A 21373-nucleotide genomic window follows, 5' to 3' on the forward strand; every position below is an offset into this window, starting at 1 on the left:
CTTCAAGATCAGCGTTTTATTGAGGACACAACTCAATACAACATTTCAACATAATCTTCAGCAGATGAAGTAAGAAATACAGTTCAGATACACAAAAGACACAACAGAGCAAAAGAGAACACGACAAGACGACAAAGAGCAACTTCAAACAGACTTCAACAACAACAACAGATCGACTACAAACTTTCTGATTTTTGGTGCCCAAAAATGGGGGCCCAGTGTACCTGGAGAGGCACGTGCTAAAAACTGTATTTTTAAGAAACACCAAGTCATAATGTTGATTTTATAGATATAATACAATGGTTCGGAAATGGATGACTTTTTCACGGTAGCAAAAGAAGATTTGTGAAGCAAATCTCACGAAAGTTTCAACTGTTGACAAGGAACAACAGTGGGCAAAGGGTAGCCCAGGCATATCGTGCCAAAGTAACTATAACTCAAGGTTCTTTTTTGAAACACCACCAACACTGGCGTCAGTGAAGCATGCTGATTAGTTTGCTTCTCTGACGTCCGGCCGCAGCACCACCAACACTACACATTCAAAATTAACTGAAGGCGGAACATCGCACACAGCCCAGACGGGTGTTTGAGATCAATTTGCGCGACGTTAATCGGTTATGTTAAATTTTTCTTCTTTGACAGAATTCCATACAACATCCTTGCTGACGAAACGGTTGAGCTTGACGTTGTCGATCCGAAGCCAGAATCGACTAGCAAAAAGAGGAAGACGGAGGAGGAATTAGCTACTAAGAAGGAACTTATTGAATCGTGGGCATGGCCAGTCGATGAGCAGTGGAGAATTGCCAATGGAACTGGGGAAAGCGATGAAGGGAAAGGAAAATTGGGGGAACGGGGTAATGACGAGTCAACTAACAGGGAGAGCGCAATAAGTGTTTCCTCGTTTATCACTGATGAAGATTCGGTTGCGGGAACTGGAGATGGTGGGGTTGATGATGAAGAAATTGATGACGATTATGATGGCGAGTACATGGACAGCGAAGAGAGCAGTTTTCTCAGGTCAGGCTGCTTTTGATTGATCTGGAATTTATTGCACATTTCGTGCATTTTTCTGCTACTCAACCAAACCGAATCCAACCACTATAAAATCACAAACCAAAAACAATTTGAATTATATTAAGCTCTTGAGCGTGATTTGATTCAAAAAGTTGTCATGAGTCGCGGGAGGCTTTGGATGCTCTAATCATGATAGGAAAAGATGATGCTTTTCATTTGTTTTTGAGCAAACTCTGAAGAGATTATTGCAGTCGTGTGTGTCAATAAGCTGTCTGTGATTTTTTCGTCCTTGAATTCTTGTTGTGTGTGATCTAAATTGTTCTCTCATTCTCAATTTTAAGCATCTGGTTTGAAATGGCATCTGAAATAGAGTTCACTGTTGAAAGTCAAATGAAAAGCTTGTCAAAACTGATCTAAAATTTTCATTTTAATCTAAATAGTGGTCTGTAATAACCGTTAATAAAGCTCCTTGGTGAACAACACAGCCTCTTAGTGAACTTATTGACCCGGTCAGTTAGAGAGCAATTTTGTCGGTTGTTAGCCCGATCTGTTTTCAACCTCCTCTCTGAGATAATTTTTGGTGCGGTAGCATAAATCTAAATCCAACATAACATGGCCATTTTTTTGGAGAAATATCAAATATATTGTTGCTCTATTTTACGATTGATGGGCGTCGGCAGGACATTGAGAAGGCTCACAGATCATCGTCAATAAATTTTTGATATAAAAAAGTTCCTAATAGCCGCTGTCAGCTATGCAAACGGCTGTTATTTAGTTGCTCGAGTTTGCAAAAGCAAACGAAGCTGTATAATTTGATAAATGCCGGTCATTAAGAGATAGTATAATAGTTAATCGAGTTTCACTAGAGCGAATGAAGATTAGTATTTGCTTTAAGTTTAATCAGTTTAGAAATTGAAATTTGTATAGGTGTAATGTAATTGAAATTGCTCCTGAAATTTGAACTTGTTTAACTGAAAAATGGCTCGATGACAATTGCGACACAGATTACTTTGAAATAAATGGCTATCAGAAACTAATTGCATGAAGCAGAGAGTCGAACAGAGATGGTATCGCAATCTATTTTCATAAATGCATCAAATGGCATAAAGGCATAAACTATCTAGCTACAGACACAAGTGTTTCCAATTAAAAAATCTTACAGGGGTGCCTGCCGCCTACAGAATACCTAGATAAATTTGAGTTACAACCTAATGATGTCGTGACCCTAATATCGACCATATGAAGCCACGCAGCAAAAGGAATAGCTTGAAAAATGATCGCAGTGCGTTTGACTTGTCTACTTCTCAAATAATTGGCAGCACAAAGGAAACAACATTCAGTAAACGCAGAATTGGTGTATTACACTGTAGTCATGGCAATGGAACATCTATAATTAGGGCTACTCTCCGTGATCATAACACATTTCTATTCCATTTAATTTTTCGTTGTAAGCCACAATGGGGACCAGAACAACCATTTACTGTACGACTGTAAAAAAATTCTTAATGATTCCTCATTTTGACGAACATGGATTTAAAATCGATCTCATGTTAGGCAACTCTTTTGAAGAACGTTTTGGTAATGAGGATTTAATTGCGGACGTTTTTAGGTTTCATTTGTTTTTGTAGGCTGCAATAAGTCAGTTAATTCCAACTACACAAAAAAACATCAGAGAACATATTTTAGAACTGGAAGATGATTTCAATCAGTCTGATCTGTTTGCTCTATTTGAGGTGATAACGAAGTTGAAAATTTAAAAATGTCCAATATCAAACTTCCTATTTGACAAAACTGAATCAAGTAAGTTGAAGTAATCAGATATAAAAAGGTTACAAATGTTCGGTGACAGAATGAAATGAGTTTTTATCAAAGGCAAATTTTTTGACCACTTGACGCATTGACAAGAGATCTGGACAAGAGACAAAGAAAAAAGTTGGAAAATCAAACAGCATAAAGTCAGATCTAATGGAACTAAGAATTCAATGATATTGATTTTTGTGCATGAAACAGTTGTCGAATATAATACAGAAATTATCGAGCAGTTTTCACCAGGTCAGTTCTGTGGCAATAGTTTATTCTCAAAACTAGTTTTTTTGTTGGTTGCTGTAATCAGAGTACTTTTTAATGACGCATCGGGAAGCTCGTGTTCCATAATGTTGGGAGAAACCAATAGTAACAGAATTCCAGAAGTTGTTAAAATTTGTTTATCTGCACAAATTTAAGTCCTTTTCTATCCTACCCAGAGTCGCGAATTTTTCGAAAAAAAAATTTAATTGATCAATTAAGTAGTTTCCCAGATCAAAACAATATTCTCTCTCACCGTGCAAGTCAGCAGTAGAGCCATTCGAGTCTAAGTTGAGCCAATTGATTAGGTTTATGTGGGGCTGGAGCCAATTGATTAGGTTTAAGTGTAAAGGAACTGCATTTGAGATCATTTTTGGGTAAGTAGTTCTGGGGGGAGAAAGCCCACTAGAAGCAATCAATCCAATATTTCATTGTTTAGCTAGAGAAGTTTTCGAAATTAAAGAAAACATGTAAATTAGTCAAACCATCTAATAACGCAACTAGCTGCAAATCAAGTCTCTTGGCATAATTGTAAGAAAATTCTCAATATAATGCTCAAATACGATCCTGGCTATGCAATGTGTATACAAGCAATGGACAGAAACAAGTTGGAAGGGTTTCTTTCTATCTGTGTTCTATCCAAGTTAAAGATAATGCTGATTTACCTTCAAAGATTGACTGATTTTTCGCAAAATTTTCCCTACTCTGAATTTGAGATTTTAAAAAAACTTTTCCACGAGTTATCTTGAAGAATTGTTTAGTATGAGGAAGAATTCGTGGCCAAGTTTCTTTCAACTGCTTCAAGGCATCATTTGACCAGATTTCTTTGAAGCCTATTGATGATCTGTCAGATCTGAGTAATGTGTTTGCTGAGTGAATAGCATGTCCTTAGATCCTAAAAGCCATTTCTTCAAAACATTTTTGATATTTCATAGAGCTTTGATTTGCGCTTTGAAGCTCTTAATTGCGCAAACTTGGAGTTTGTAGTAAGTAGAAATTTTAAACAGCTGATTTGAATTGGCTGTAGTTATCTGCTTAACTTGAAATTAAAAATGCGCTCAATTTGGTTCTTTTTTTAATTGACTAGCAGCTTGGAGAACTCTACAAGCGTCTTTTTACGTTCCTAGTTAATCCAACCCTTCACCAAACTGCTGGTGCACGCACCATTTGATGTAGAGTAATGTGAAATCATCACGTGACACCCTAAATATTTTTAATAGCCGCACAGCGACAGCTGGGGCTATTATTGGCCTTCTCTTGGTTTTTTACGACTCGAAGAGGAGTATTGGTTTTCTCTCGTTTTTTTACAGGAAATAGATTTGTTCACGCGGCATTTTGACCTAAAAGCGAAAGTGAGAAAAGCTGTCTTGGTGAACAGATTTTCGCTGAGCGAGAGAAATTTTTTGATCATGTGCTGCGTTTAGTGAATGACTTTTTGACTTTAAAAAGTAGTTTTTAACTCAATTGCACATATAGATGACCATTTTTAGCCGTTTTTTCGTCTAATTGGCCCAATTATTTTGCTTTTAATTTGGTTTCTTGTAGAAATAAATTTTATTCGATACTATATTGTAATGTCAACCTCGGAAATTGATACCACAGTGTTTTGCAGAGCCTGAAAATGCGTTTCAAGTTGAAAATTGACACAATTCTTGATTTTTTAGTTAATTTTGGCTTTTTTTCAATGTTTCGTGTTTATGAATTCTGCTTTTTCCTATTTTTTGTTCTCTTCAGGAGGATAGATCTTTGTATCGGATGACTAGTTATCTTTTCTATGTCTTGAATGCTGAACAATGAAATATATTCGTTTTTCTTGAATTTTTTTAAATTGATTTTCAACTTTCAAAAATAAAGAATGACTTTTTGTTGCGGTGTTTCTTACATTGTGCCCATATTAACATTCTAGTTAGTATCATTCTAGTGTTGTCCTGGTACCTACATTTCTTTTTGGTATATTGATTTTTTTTAGTTGTAAAAAATCAATGATTTCAGCTTTTTCTTAGATTTTCGTCATTTCTTTGGTTTGCAATTGATTTCATTCAACATAAGGCAGTACTGAGAGTTTGATAGCACACTCTTTCCAAAGTTTTCATTTCTGACTATTTACTACAGCTTTCTTCCGGCCTTGGTATCATTTAAAACGATTTTTTGACTTTGAATATTCTGCTGCTTATGTCTTTTCTATGATCAATTTTATTTTCGGTTTAGTATGAAATCATGTTGTCTAGCATATGTACAAGAAGGAACAGGTGTGTGTTGTGTTTTTTTAGTCGCAGTGATTAGAAGTGTATTTATAGGTCTTTTCTGATTCTAAAATTTGAGCTGTCTTTTTTGAAAAGATTAAACTTAGTTTCTAGGATTATTATCTGCCGTTTGCTTTCGCGATCTTTTTCAGATTTGAATATTGATTTATTTGAGGGCTATTGATAACCTTTTCAGCTTTTTCAGACTATCAGGTTTTTGAACACCTTAATTGTTTTGGATTTTTTAACGTTACCAAACGTTTTCAATAATATAAAATTTTGCTGCATTTGGTTTCTCTTGTTGACAGTGGTTTGAGTTTCACCAATTTTTAGAGCAGACCTGGGGAGGTAGTGAGTTAATGGTTTAATACAAAAGCTAGTGGCTTCCGTTGCAATTACGGTTTTGTTAGTGAAGTTCTGACGCTTCGAGTCGCTTCCGGAATTCTTCCGGCTATGTTTTTTATTTCGTCATGATTTTCGTTACAACCATATGACGTCACAGCCACTTTTTGTTCATTCGTTCATGCAATTTCAACTGAATTGCATGTGTGAAGTCATTTTTCGCTCTTAGTGGAGCGAGTTTTTTTTTTGTTCATGAGCGTGATTAAATTTTTGGTCACACTTGACTTACCTCACTCTGAAAAATGACTTCCTCGTTTTGAAATTGACCTTTGTTTACTTTAATTCAAAGAGATAAGGTCAAATGGGTGTTTGTCACTCAAATGAAGGTTATTTGAGATCAGCTAATAGAGACAGCAATAACTTATACAGATTTTAAATCAAAATATAACAGATCAGCCTTCAATGAAAAGACGAATGTTTTTGGTCTGTCTTTTACTGTTTTTTTAGACTGCCGATCTACGAATCTATTGCGGGTATTTTCTGGCAATCTGCCAGCTGTTTTAAAAATTGTCATTTCACCGACAATGTGTCAACATAATAAGTTACATAAGATTGAGCTCAATTTCAGCAGACTGCCAATAGCTCTGAAACGACATTTATAGCAATTATAATAGTCCTGTGGTCTTCTCAGTGCAATTTTCCGCTTGACCGACTTTCCGCCTGACCCATTCGACTTTTCGCCTGCAAAAACGGATAAACAGTTAACGCTCGGATGGCATCAAATTCTCCTAGAGCTGTACGCCCAACCAATCTATCAGAATGTGATTCACGAATACTGCTTGGAGACAATTTCATGGTGTGAAGGGTGGTTCTTAATCTTGAGAGTTTGAACCCCCCCACTCAATCACCCCCTCCCACCCACCCCAGTCCACCCTCCTCCTCCTGGAGGTTTGGAACCCCTTCTCGTGCAACCGTCCCAACCCTGCCCCCGCCACCAATCAGTTGAACCACGCTTCCCAGTTCTTGCATGAGCTCCAGGTGGGAACTACCGAAGCCAAACAAACGCCTGCGGGGCGATTGAGAGCAGATAGTCGGAATTTAGTCGGTTGTTTTTTGAGTTGTCAAGTTATTTTTTGAAACGAATTGTTATGACCCTTCGTGCCTTCAAAACGCAGCTAACTCTTCTATTTTTCAATATATGCTATTGTCGCCTTGAAATTGTTACTGCTCAGCTGTTTTTGCCTAGATTACTGCTATATAAAATTTTAATGGTGTGCTGTCTTTTTAAGATCTGTTCACATTTTTTTGACCTTTTCCTATCAATGATAAGTTATAAGTGATTTGAGTCATACCGGAATAATAAGAGGAGCGCAAACCGAGTAGTTAAAAGGCGTGACTTTTTTCAAAGTGCTTTTTAAAGTGAAGTGAGAATGGTGTTCAAATTTTTTTTGTTTTTGAGAGCACTTTTTTGTGCGGCAATACGTATGTTCTATTGACACATATTTACACTTATTTAAACGCTTCAAAACGCAACAAATTTTTACACTGTCTTCATTAAATGTGATATTTTGTTGATTTAGCCCGTTTTGTCGTTTTTTATTGTTTTGTTATTAAGTGTTATTAAAAAATATGTCTATGGCTCTATTGAGACATGTTGAAATTTTTTACTAATTTGAGCTGGAATTAATGGATTTAACCATGTTGACAACTGTTTTGAAAAAAAATTTGGCAACTTTTTGGTTTTTCCGTCTTTTTTAGCTTTTCTTGTCTCTGTCACTTATTCGTATCTTGGACAGCTCAGACTATTTCTCTTATGAGTCCCTTTTTGATCAACTTTAAGTTTGTTTTTATCAGATAGCTTCAACTCTTTTAACACCAGCTGCTTTCAAAAAATTTTTTTCGGAGGTTAATTTTCTGTAGTTTTTTTTGGCCTGTCACTTAATCTCAATAATTATGGATTTCATTTGTTTTTTAGGTATGTTTGAGTTTATCTGTTTTTTTACATTCAAAGCTGCTGGTATTGACGACTTGATTCAATTAGTTTTCTAATATTTTTAAAGTTTCTTCTGGATTATGATTGTTTTATATTAGTTTTTGCTGTCCTTTCGGTTAGTCATATTAATGAAAAGTCTTTTTTGCTCTCCATTTAAGCATAATCAGATCTAGTCAATGTTTAGGTTAAATGCTAATACTTTAATTGGATTCGACACCATTTGTTTTTTACTATTTTGAACTTTTGATTGTTGCCTGCATTTGTTGATATTTTTTTTTAATTGTCCACCAATTGTTTTCGTTAAAGTTGATATATTCTTCCTATGAATAAATAGTCCAATAGGTGTTGGGGAACTCAAATTTTAGATGCGCTTTTTAGCGACTTTAATGCCACTTATTGTAAATGACATTGGTAAAAATCCGTTTGCCCTATATTTGTTGTTTTGTTTTCTGTGCAGTGTGCAAAGTTGGTGTTTCTTGTCTAAATTTCCATTTTGTAAAAGTCATCTGATGTTGACGTTGTTGGAATTATCAAATTTGATGACAATCTGTTTCTAAAAGAAGTGAAATAATTTCGTTTTTTTATTTAATTTTTGCAATGTTTTGTTTACTTGGTATTTGTTTTCCATCGGAGGCTGATCTTTTAAGGAAGTCGATATTGTTAACTTAGTTGCTTCAATTCTTAGAATTGTAATTCAGGACTGGTCCTGCTATGTTTTTTTATTTTGAGGAAATTGTCTTGCCATTTTTTTGCCTAATTTGTTTGGAGTGCTAAATAGATTCCAAAGGCTTTAGCAGATTTTTGGCCTTCTCAGGGCGAATTAGTGAGTCTGTTTAGTTATTCGAGTTGGTTTTGTATTCGAGTCGCAAAGCAACTATTCAATATGCATTCGATATACATTGTTATCAGCTTGTCTTTATAATGGTCTATATAACCAAAATTAAGGTATTCAGAGCCTGTTCACTACATCAAATAGATTGGGTTTTAAATGTTTGTTATAGAAGCTCTAACGATGAGAACTTCGGGACCTTCAAACCAAGAGGCCATGTCAAAGCTGACACAAAAGAAATGACAGCAGCTGACAATCAACCCGAACAAGTAATTGATTACGAGGAAATGATAATGCAGCGTAAGAAGGAGAGAGCGAGGCTGGAGGCCATAAGAGAGTCTAGGCTCGCTCTGAGAAGACAGTTGATTCAGATTTATATGCATGACTGTGAACAGAGGAAGCAGTTCCCGGCCCCGAATACGGAACCAATTTATGATATGGTTAGACACGCACTTTGTGTGGCGGTAATTGCTTGTCTGCTTGATTGCTTGTCTGCATCAGCCCCCTCCCACCCCCCCCCCCCCCCCCCACTCCTCAATGCCCACCTCTGCACTTCGTTCAGGCTGTAAGGACGTGGCCCCGTGTTGCCAAAGACCGCCCCTTCAATTAAGCTAAAGCTAGCCTCACTAAACCGTAGCTAGCTAGCTACTGACGAAGCCAGCCGGTCGTTTGAGAGCAATTAGCTCGACGTTAGTCGGTTATGTTCTATGGTTTTACTGAGGAGGCATATTTGAAAAATGATTGTTTTCAGGATGAAAGCTTCAGCGATGCCATTGCTCCTCTGCCCGTGAATTGTGAAACTGAAAAGGATGACATGCTACTCCTAACCATGCAACTGAGCAGACCCAACTCAATAAACTTAGAGAACACACAAGAATCCAACACTAACATTAACAACAGAGACACACAAAATTCATCATTGCAAAGTGTTGGCTGTTTTTGCGCCCTTCTAACTTGGCTGTTTTCTCTAGCGCGGGAATCGAAAGGTATCTGCTCAAACTACGAAAAAGTGAGAAGCTCAGTGTCAGAAACAGACATGTTTATTCCATTTACGGTTACATCAATGCAACAAACTGTGTTACAGGAAGAGTTGATAATTCATGTTGCTGTTAGTCCTGCTTACCCTGTAGTTTTTCTGAAAGAACAGTTCTTAAAACAAAAGAAAAAGTCCAAATCAGGTCAAGGCAATGCTAAAAATGTGTTCTACCAGGTTGTGAACAAATTCTTGAATAGCATGAAACTGAGCGATGTTGTTGATTGGAACTGTGCGATTGTTGCGAACGAAATTTTCGAGAACCATATATACTCGTTAAGACTACCAGATTGTACACTTTCGTCTTTGCTTCGAATATCTGGTGACAAACGACAAACTCTTCACTTGTTCGACTCCCTGCCTGGCTTCTTTTGGCACACAATCAACCAACAGGAATCAAACCTCAGCTCGGAAGACTTTGAAGCCTATTTGGAACACTTTGATTGCGATTCTCACAGTGGATATGAAAACGTTCTGTGTTTAGTTGATGAGGAAATTTATGCGAAGCGTCATAAAATGTACCACCTACTGCTGAAAATTACGCAAATGCAGTTTGATATTTGTGGTCTTAGATTGTTGAATCCAACAATTGAACAACTGGAATCATCTGTACATTATCACCAGTTTAAAGACTTCTCTAAATATGCCAAGGAAAAAAGTGTCCACGTTCCAGTGTTGGCGCTGGCTCTTAGAGGGCACAATGCATTCAATAAGTGGACATATACGGTTGGGCATTTGAACCCGGTTCTGGCTCGAATTACTGAGCCGAAATCGCTCACTGCAATTTTCGGATCGGGTTCTAACTGCTTCATTTATGTTCCGCGCAATCATTCGCGTCAAGAACTGGTCAAGTACTTTGGAACCCGTATGGAATCGACACAGTCTGTAAATACAAAAGAAAACAGATTTTATTCGAAATATCGTCAATCCGCGATTGGCTGTGCAGATGGTGACAAAGTTCCAAACAGTAAAAGCAATAAAAGGTCGAAAGAAACTGACGGTGCTGCTGAGGACGTAATAGCGTCGCCTCCCAAAATGCTTTGCGCTGTCCTGCAGTCTAACATACTGTTGCTAATCTCACCGCTGGTGCCTTTCCACTTGTCAGGTCACATAATTTCTCTTTGCCAGGAATTTGGGTTCGATTTTCGAGGTCTGAAGCGGAGTTTTATTGACCAGAGATGCGCACAGGTTGCTAACATTCCTAATAAATACTGCGCTTCCTTCTTTCAAAACGAAGATCCAAAACCAGCAACTTGTATCAGGTTAAGTGCTGAAAATGCGTCTTCGCATTCCTGGATGTTGATTAATAATATCTTTAATAGTCTCTGGACTCATTTGACTTCCAGAATTGAACCTGAGTTTAAAGACAGACTTTTTCACGTTGCCAAAGAATCTCCTGCCATTTTGCAAGTTTTGGGTGGTGACTTCGAATCACTTCCCAATCATATTACTACCGGATCACTGCCTAGATCTATTGAAGAGTTCCATTCTGATACGTACTCGGAGTCGTTTTGTGTTGTTTGTTTTGTTGGGAAATCAGAGCTGTCCTCAATTGGTTTTGAAATTGGGCGATTGTCAGATTCCGTTTATGAAAAAAGGTCAGCCCCTCAGTATGATTGGCAAAGAACCACTGCTTATTCTTGTGAACAAATTGAACTAGTAGGACTTAAATACAGATCCAAATTGACAAAATCTCAGTCTCGAGAACTGACGGTGTTTGAAGTGGGAGATCCAAATTATTCGCCAAGTTTGGAGTTCTTGTCTTCAAATCCTTGCATTGCTCTTTGCCTACGTGCTTTGAATGTGTATGAACGAATCATGAAATTGTATAACATCGACAGTAAAGGTGTCGCTGCAGTACTACCAAGCAAGGCGTTTAAATCTGTAACAAGATTTATGAGCTACGACACACGAGAAACATACAGACTGATGAAATTGTTCTTTGACGATTCGGAACTGTTTGCTGATAACTCCATGAGAACCACTACAACACACAGACCAAGTGAGCTCCCAACAAGAGTGCTGAAAGTGACCCGACCAAATTCTGCGTCTTTCTCGAAGCAATCGAAAGCTGGTGTTAAAGATGCAATGATTAATGTCAAGACAGAGTCAATTTATTCCTCAATCCTCTCAGGTGTGTTGCAGCTTTTGCATTTTTGGTAGCAGCTGTATTTTTCTTTTACCAAGTTTTTGTTCAGGGTTTTTTTTACTGGTTTGAGGTCTTTGGGTTAACTAATTGGCACAAGAAGTCATTTGCGTAAATTCAGATCAAAATGTGCAAAATTAACCTCCTGTTGTTTGGGAAAAAGTCTTGCTCTGTTAGATATATAGTTCTTTATTTGCTCTAGCACAACGTGTTAAGCAATTATGCTAATCATGTTTTTTCGAACGCAAGTTTAGATACGTTTTTTTAATGAGTTTTTGGAGATACGAAAATGGTATCATTGAAAAGCTCTCCGAAAAGAATAGATTGTTGGTGTGTTTTGAAATATAGGAAAATATTGAGGTTATATGAAGTTTTCGGAAATTTTTCAATTTAGTCCTTTTTTACTACCTAAAATAGACACAATTGATTTATCATAAAATGGATCAATTGGCGCAAATTAGATTAAGTCATTTTAAAATTTTGGTTGACCCATTTATTTCTGTCGTTTAGGATTATTTTTTAATTGCTCTCAATCGAAGTTTAGTCCTATGGTCTTTTCTTTAATGCGATTTTTCGTTTAAACCATTTGACTTTTCGTACTTGAAAACGCGAGAAACAGGTAAGCCAGAAGGCATGAAAGACCGAGCAGCCTGATTATAGCCTTAAGCCCTACTAGTCCCTAAGTATGCGAAACTTTGAGAAAGTTTGACCACCTCAGTCACCCGTCCCCTAAACACTCCTTCCGACCATACAGCTGGCTATCTGGGCCGCCCTCGTCCGTTCCTAACCCTACCCACTCCCCACTTGCATGACACCCCCTCCCCTCAATGCTTGACCCCCCCTCTAATGCTTGCATTTGCATCCCTAAGCTCGATTGAAATAGCTGCTACCAAGCCAACCGCCCGAGGGTTTGAGAGCAGTTTACCCTACGTTAGTTGCTTATGATTTTGTCTTGTAATTGCTCTCAAACGAAGTTTGTATCAATTATATTAGTTCTGTGGTCTTTTCTATGCAATTTTTTGCTTGACTGATTGTTTAGTTACGTTTTTTTAATGAGTTTTTGGAGATACGAAAATGGTATCATTGAAAAGCTCTCCGAAAAGAATAGATTGTTGGTGTGTTTTGAATTATAGGAAAATATTGAGGTTATATGAAGTTTTCGGAAATTTTTCAATTTAGTCCTTTTTTTACTACCTAAAATAGACACAATTGATTTATCATAAAATGGATCAATTGGCGCAAATTAGATTAAGTCATTTTAAAATTTTGGTTGACCCATTTATTTCTGTCGTTTAGGATTATTTTTTAATTGCTCTCAATCGAAGTTTAGCAATTTTATTAGTCCTATGGTCTTTTCTTTAATGCGATTTTTCGTTTAAACCATTTGACTTTTCGTACTTGAAAACGCGAGAAACAGGTAAGCCAGAAGGCATGAAAGACCGAGCAGCCTGATTATAGCCTTAAGCCCTACTAGTCCCTAAGTATGCGAAACTTTGAGAAAGTTTGACCACCTCAGTCACCCGTCCCCTAAACACTCCTTCCGACCATACAGCTGGCTATCTGGGCCGCCCTCGTCCGTTCCTAACCCTACCCACTCCCCACTTGCATGACACCCCCTCCCCTCAATGCTTGACCCCCCCCCCCCCCCTCTAATGCTTGCATTTGCATCCCTAAGCTCGATTGAAATAGCTGCTACCAAGCCAACCGCCCGAGGGTTTGAGAGCAGTTTACCCTACGTTAGTTGCTTATGATTTTGTCTTGTAATTGCTCTCAAACGAAGTTTGTATCAATGATATTAGTTCTGTGGTCTTTTCTATGCAATTTTTTGCTTGACTGATTGTTTAGTTACGTTTTTTTAATGAGTTTTTGGAGATACGAAAATGGTATCATTGAAAAGCTCTCCGAAAAGAATAGATTGTTGGTGTGTTTTGAATTATAGGAAAATATTGAGGTTATATGAAGTTTTCGGAAATTTTTCAATTTAGTTCTTTTTTTACTACCTAAAATAGACACAATTGATTTATCATAAAATGGATCAATTGACGCAAATTAGATTAAGTCATTTTAAAATTTTGGTTGACCCATTTAGTTCTGTCGTTTAGGATTATTTTTTAATTGCTCTCAATCGAAGTTTAGCAATTTTATTAGTCCTATGGTCTTTTCTTTAATGCGATTTTTCGTTTAAACCATTTGACTTTTCGTACTTGAAAACGCGAGAAACAGGTAAGCCAGAAGGCATGAAAGACCGAGCAGCCTGATTATAGCCTTAAGCCCTACTAGTCCCTAAGTATGCGAAACTTTGAGAAAGTTTGACCACCTCAGTCACCCGTCCCCTAAACACTCCTTCCGACCATACAGCTGGCTATCTGGGCCGCCCTCGTCCGTTCATAACCCTACCCACTCCCCACTTGCATGACACCCCCTCCCCTCAATGCTTGACCCCCCCCCCTCTAATGCTTGCATTTGCATCCCTAAGCTCGATTGAAATAGCTGCTACCAAGCCAACCGCCCGAGGGTTTGAGAGCAGTCTTGTAATTGCTCTCAAACGAAGTTTGTATCAATTATATTAGTTCTGTGGTCTTTTCTATGCAATTTTTTGCTTGACTGATTGTTCGTCTCATCCTTTCATCATCTTGGTCACAAAAACGGGAAACGTCTGGTCGGCATTAAGTTCTCTTGGAACCTTTTGGTTTACTAGACAGCCCCCAACCCACTCCCCCCCCCCCCAAATCCCCACCCCTGCACTTCGTTCGACCCATACCCAAGCATGGTCGAACCCCGGTTTGCCACCCCAAAAACCTGTGCTCTCCCACGCCGTGCTCACCCCACTCCCTTTGGTTAAGCTAAAGCTACCCGCACTAAACCGTAGCTAGTTTCCTGGCGAATCCAACCGTTCACCATTCTTTTGAGATCAAATCGCCCGACGTTAGTCGGTTATGTTTATTATGTTCATTTTTGTCTCTAACTTCTTTGAGCTTACTTTTTGACGAGAAACTGCTTCGTCAAGGAACCATGCGCTGTTGGTTTATTGAAACTGTTTAGATGTTAAATACGGGCGACAGTGGGGTTGTTATTGGTCTCATCTAATTTTTTTCATCCGACCTCGATCATTATAAGTCTATTTGACTTGAAAGACATCATTTCGTTAAAATTAATTTGAAATTAAGTATAATTTTAATTAAGTCATATTTTCAAGCTCTTTTTCTTTGGTCTTTGTGATTTTGTTATTTATGGAGTGTTAGTGGTGTATTTCTTGGCTATTGTCTGCTTTTCGATCATCTATTTTTGAATTTAATTTCGGAAAAAATGTTTAATTGCTCTCGAACGAAGTTTGAAGCAGTTGCTGTAAACGTTTTGGTCTTTTTATGCAAAATTTTTGTTTGACTGTTTTCGTGCTTTTGTGTTTTAACATTCTGTGACTTCTCAAGCTACTTTTTCACGCTTCACTTCATTTTGAGTGATTTCAGTTGCTCTTATTCTGAAATAAAGTTTGTTGCTAATGAAAAGTGATTGTTAGCGGTTGAGTGGCAAAGCCGTTGTTGCTGAGTTGTTAAGATTTCCGACTGCTATCCTGGAGGTTGCGGGTGAGAACCCCTATGAGGTCCGAGTTTTTGCACCCCCAAATTAAACTCCGCCCCCTACCTGTCGTTCGAGAGCAATTCAACCGAGAGCATCTCATCTGACGGTAGTCGGTTTATGCTGTACATTATCCAACTGCTGTTGCTATTCAAATTTTAGAAAACTAATCTCTATCTATTTTACTAGGACGGAGACAGAGGTCCCCTAAGTTTAGAAGTTTCGAGGAAATTTTAAAACAGAAGTATTTAATTTGAGGAAAAATTTTCTTCAATTGTTGTCAAAATTAAGAAAATTAAGAAATGAGTTTTCTAACGAAAGATGCGGGAGTCAATGATTGTACAGTGATTTGTTAACATTCTCTGGTTATAGGATCTTTTGACCGATATGATTTCTTAATGGATATTTTCGCTCTCGCTCTTGACTCCTTGTTTTGCTGAGCTAAATTACCACCATATAATTTCAAATGGTTGAACCCAGTTTACAACTTTATAATTTACTTTAAAATGAAACGAAACTGAACGACAATTGAATCCTACCTGGCTACAGTTGGAGAGAAATTCGTAAGATTAAAACATTTTTACTACAACGGGCAGTTTATTTGACCAATTTTTGTCACATTATTTGCGTTTAATATCGGATAATTGAAAGCCGGATCACATTAGACATTCATTCGGCCGACCGCAGTTGGTACTGGTGTCGTTTTCAGCCCCTATCATTTTAACCCCTATCATTTATTCCCTATTTTATAAACCATTGTTCAGCTGTTTCCTATGCTAAAGGGCCTTCTGTCGTGACAACGTGTTTGGTTGTGAAGCCAGACGCATGCTTCCGATTCTTGCCTTTCGTGCTGCGTGCTATCTACAGGGAGAACTTCTCAATTGTGGGGATGGAAATGGTCGAGATGAATGACGAGCACATCAAATTCCTCAAAAGCAAAGTAAGTAGTCTTCTATCAAAGTTTTATCAATTATCTGTTGTTGCAATGTCAAATTTGAAGTAAATGCTGTATTTGTTGTGTTAATCGCTTTTATGCATATTGGTTTTTACAGTGAATTGTCAAACATTGATTGTCTCTAAGCACTGAAGAAATGTCGCCAAGTGAAGAATGTTTGGTTCAATTTTGCGTAAAAAATAGTATTTATCGCGGGTAAACATAGTATGATCTTGTCTTAGGAGGGTGCCACAGAAGCCAATGTGACAGATGTGTTCCGGTGGTGCGAAAATGGACCTGTTTGCATCATTGCAGTAGAGCGCCAATCAGCCCTGACTGCTCTCCTCCAACTGATTGGCCAGGCAGCTGCTGACCCAAAAACTGCCAAAAGATTATACCCTAAGTCCTGGACTGCGCAGTTTGGCAGGCATGAGTTCGAGAATGGATTTATAGGTAGGTTTTTGGGATTAACGAGGAGATACTGTAGACTTCATCTTGGTTTTTACTATTGTAAGTGGAGGTTTAATAAACTCTTGTAAAGATAACCGGTTGCATTACTTATCGATAGAATGACACGTTTACCCTCAATTATGTTAATACAGCAATAGTGGCGATGAAATATGCGAATCAAATCTTAAGTCTGACCAACGAAATTGCCCAAATTGAGCAACTATTGGTTTATTCACTGTTTGTGATCCCCGTTGTTTCTATCGCTCTCAACAATTCGGCCGCGGCCCTGAGTTTTCTTGACGGCGATAACAACTCGCGTAATATTCGTTAATCAAACTTGTGTTGAGATAACAACAGTTTCATAATTTTTCGATGAATAAGGCCGCTTATTACTGAAAAAATTTAACATCGCGTCTGACACTGCTTTTGCGATTTAACTTGAAAGTTCCGCTACCTTTTCCTCGCCACTGGTGCATATCGCCTTCTCAAAGCTATTCGATAACTCCGTTTGGTTATTAATAGCCGCCCTCATCTTCTCAGCCGGCTATTATAGTGCTCCTATTTTTTTTTACAATTCAAAGAATTTGAATTGTATTGGGGCGCTGTCTTTTTACGACTCGAAGAGGAGTATTGGAGAAGTCCTTTTTTTTAAATCAATTTGAAGCGGGAAATGAAACGCGTGAAAAAATTTGGAGTGATTTTGGCACTGAACAAAAATGAAGAGCGGATCGAAAAGAGGGTTGTTTTTATTCGTACCGCTGTTTTTGAGAGAGCGAGAAATTGATATGTGAAAAATTTTCTCTGAGCGAGCGAAATTTTTTTGTTCACGTGCGGCTTTTGAAAGCAGTTTTTTGCAACTTTTGATGGTTATGAGCTTTGATTATGATATTGTATTAGTTTTAGGCTTGTTTTGATAGGATTTGAAGGTTTCAAGTAGTTAATTTGAGTTTAAAGATAATTTGAAGGTTTTTGATCAGTTTTGCTGATTTTTAGACGAAATTTAATGATTTTTTGCCTGTTTTTTTTTGTTTTACTGCTTTAAGTGGGATTTGAATAGAAGCGTGTTTCTTAATGAATTTTCAGATACCAATTGATTAAAGTTTTGTTGGTATAAACATTTGTTTCTAAGGAAAAATGACAGAAAAATTGAGAAATTTTAAACCATTTTTCTTATTTTTTTTTAAGTTTTTCTTTTTTTTTCTGTTAGACAAGTTTCTTAGCCTATTATGACTTGCCCATTGTTTTGCGAGCTTTTCATTGCTCTAATTGCAAAGGAACTTTTTTTGGCTTTATGTTTCCTTGTTCAATTTGTTTTTGAATGCCGTTTGTATTATTCCTTATTTTTTATGGCATTTGTGGAGGTTTAGGCTTCTAAATAGTTGTTCTAGTTGTTTAGTCATAAGTATGGGCAATTTTCTCCTTCGAGTCGTTTCCGGAATTCTTCCGGCTATGTTTTGTTTCAGATCTGTTCACACATTTTCATGATTTTTGAAGTCAAATTGGAGTAGTGATTTTGGTCATGCCGAAACAGGAAGAGCGGCGAAAAAGCGAGTGGTTTTGCGGCGTGAAATGTTCTCGCTCTAAGTTTAAAGTAAAGTGAGAAAACGGTGTTTGAACAAAATTCGCTTTCTCGCTAGTGGTTTTTGTTCACATGCGGCAATTTCACTTTGATTTTTACAGTTTTTCGATTTTTTGGATCGGGTTTTTTTTCTAAATGGTTTGCACAATCCATTTATAGTCCTTACTTGGTCTAGTTTTCTGTTTAGTCAATGAAAATTCCTTGAATTGTACGTCAGGACTTGTCCTGCTATGTTTTTTTTACTTCGTCGAACTTTTCGCTTTACCCATTTTGCCGCTTTTGCGACATTTTGCGTGAAATCTTTTTGACTTCACTAGGCTAGTTTCATTCTTTTGTCATTCTGCTCAAATTCCTTTTAAACAGCAGCTGCTCGGCAAATCAATTCAAAATGAAGAGTCAGTACTAAAAAATCAAAGTCAGAAATAGAAACGGGATAAACCCATAAAGCCCATTTTTAGATGCCCGGTACTTGAACTTTGTTCTCATAAGTTTTAGTTACTATCTATAATGCTTATTGGTATCGATACTAGACCCTGTAGCCTCTCACTGAGAGACAGGAGTATGATCAATTACGAATTGACATCAAAATAGATCGCACTTATACAAAAATCAATTTTTGTTGATATTTTCTTTTCTTTCAATCCCAATAGTTATGGGAATCAACGGCGGCTATTTTGCGGCAATCTGCCGGGTATGTTTTTTAATAGCCGCCGTCAGCCTCTCAACCGCTATTATTTAGGCGCTCTCCTTCTTTACAATCCTACAAATCGATTGTATTGGGGCTCTGTAATTCAAGGTTAAAAGGTCGTTTTTAGGAGTTTATGAGCACAAAATAATGCAATTTTTTTCGCGTTTTTTTGTCAGTTTTCGAATTTTTGTCGGACCAGTCTGAAATTGAGGTTTGTACAAGTTGATAAAGGTATTTTGCCAGACAGAATTACTTTTTATGACCATTTTGTGAACTATGTTTTGGTACTCATAAACATAACACGCAAATTTATACGAATTTTTAATTGCTCTCAAACAAAGTTTGTAGCAGTTATATTGGTCCTGTCGGTCTTTTCGTATGCGATTTTTCGCTTGACCGATTTTTCGTCTGACGCTTTTGACTTTTCGTCCTCAAAAATGGGATATGCAGGTAGCGCCCAGTGGGCATTAAGTGCTCTTAGAGCCTCAGCTCTGTTTCAGCTCAAACTGTTTTGGAGACTTATACTTATGGTGTGAAGGGCGGTTCCTAGAGGTTGAGTCACCTCCCCCCTGTTGACCTCCACCCCCACTATTGCCTCCACCCCCCACCGCGCTGTTGCCCACCCCCCAACCCAGTGTTGCCCCCCATCAGTCCCTATGCACCCCCCCCCCCCCCCCCGTGGCTAGCTACTGACAAAGCCAACCGGTCGTTTGAGAGCAATTCGCCCGACGTTAGTCGGTTATGTTTTTTGAGTTTTTTTCATTTTTTTGAAAATTTGTTATTTTTTTGAGCCCTACGTACCAAGGAACCTCCTCTATTGTTTGATGAAAGTTTGCTGCATATTTTCGAGTGTGGAATGGAAGTTTTCATTATTTTATCACGAATTTTCGCAGTTTTTTGATAAAAGTCAAAACCTGCAATTTTTTAAGTTTTTGACATTTATTGTCATTATTCAAGTTTTTCCAGCCGCAGGGACAACGAAACCTCCCCTAGGGTTTGGTAATAGGGTTTTGAAAAAATTTATTTGATTTTCGACATTTTCCTTTTCAAAAGTTTTACTTGGTAATAGATTTGTTTTCGACATTTTACCATTTTTTAAATAAAACTTGCAAGTTCTCACGTTTCTTGTGTTTTTTAAAATTTTTTTGCAGTCCCAATGGACAGGAAACCTCCTCTAGGCCTGGTTAACCTCCTATATGTTATGGCCCGGTTTCTGATGGAAATGGAATGGTTTTCAACTTTTTAATGTCGCAATTTTTTTTATAACTTGCAATTCTTTTAATTTTTTTCTCGAAATTTGGCATTGAGTGTTTTGTTATTTCAGCCCAGGGGCCAGGGAACCTCCTATAGGTTTGATAATAGGTCACTTTATGGCTGGTAGGGTCAATGGAATGGTGTTCAACTTTTTTATCACGCGTTTTTTGTGACAAAATTTGAAATTCTTTAAATGCTCTGAAAATTTTTGTTCCATTTTTATCGGTCTTTATGGGCCACAGGAAATGTTTCTGGGCTCGAACTTAGGATAGTGGATAGTTTCTGAAGACAGTAAAAGGTTTTAAAGACATTAATATTACCATTTTTCGCTATATTTCAAGTTTGAAGTTTTGGTTTTGTTCAATGTTTCTTTCGTGGTGCCAATAGACCCCTTCCGAAAGCTTGGCCGTGGGTTATTGACTATTTTTAAATGGATAAATTTTGACCTCTAGGGTTGAAGCTTTAAGAGTTATAGCAACGATTTTTTTCTTGTTCAAATTGTTTGGTTGTTTTGCTCACATTTTGCCTTTTTAGGTGCCAATGTTAATAATACGCCGGTCAGATGCAGTAGTTCTTACTTCTGCAATTTTTTAGTTCTATTCCTTGGATGATTGCATTTCAGTACTGGTTCTGTTGTGTTTTTTTTTTCAATGACTTTGATCTTTCAAAACGGGATGAACAGGTAAGGCACAGCGGGCATCAAGTTCAATAAGAGGTCCAAATTAAGCTTTAGTAGTCCTTCAAATGCTTAGAGTGATGCAGCAGCTGGGAAATACTTAGTTCAAGGTCAAAGGTCAATTTGTTGTTCGAGTTTTTGTGCTCAAAATGCAATTTTTTCACGTTTGTCATTTTTCGAATTTTTTTATTGGTTAGTCTTGAATTGACGTTTGTAAAAGTTGATGAAGACGTTTTGCAAGATGTAAATAATTGCTTATGTCATTTTGTCAGCTATATGTTTTGGTAATGCAAACATAATCACTAAAATGGTACTAATTTTTGTGAATTTCGAAAGTTGCAAGTTTTTATTTTTTTTTATTTTTTGGGTTTTTCCAGCCTCAGGGGCCTCTAAGTTCTGCATAGTTGTTGGTGGCATAGTCGCTTCCAACATTTTAATGCTAAATTTCATGCAATTTTTCGATAAAATTTGCATATTTCAAGTTTTTCTAAAATGTCTTTTTGGTTTTTCTTGCCTCAGTGGCCAGTCATCTTCCGTATGGTTTGTTTGTCT

The 21373-nt window shown here is 37.5% G+C and overlaps 1 protein-coding gene across 1 annotated transcript in view; it reads left to right on the plus strand.

The window, feature by feature from the left end:
- Positions 1–21373, plus strand: part of LOC142336679 (uncharacterized) — a 115397-nt gene that overhangs the window by 65879 nt on the left and 28145 nt on the right. Inside the window, exons 10-14 of the mRNA XM_075385589.1 lie at positions 643–1017; positions 8658–8925; positions 9237–11652; positions 16023–16180; positions 16417–16627. Coding sequence (XP_075241704.1) covers positions 643–1017; positions 8658–8925; positions 9237–11652; positions 16023–16180; positions 16417–16627 — 3428 coding nt within the window. The remainder of the gene's footprint in view (positions 1–642; positions 1018–8657; positions 8926–9236; positions 11653–16022; positions 16181–16416; positions 16628–21373) is intronic.

The sequence above is a fragment of the Convolutriloba macropyga genome, chromosome 3 (genome assembly GCF_964194025.1).
Source record: "Convolutriloba macropyga chromosome 3, txConMacr16.3, whole genome shotgun sequence".
Lineage (NCBI taxonomy): Eukaryota > Metazoa > Xenacoelomorpha > Acoela > Convolutidae > Convolutriloba > Convolutriloba macropyga.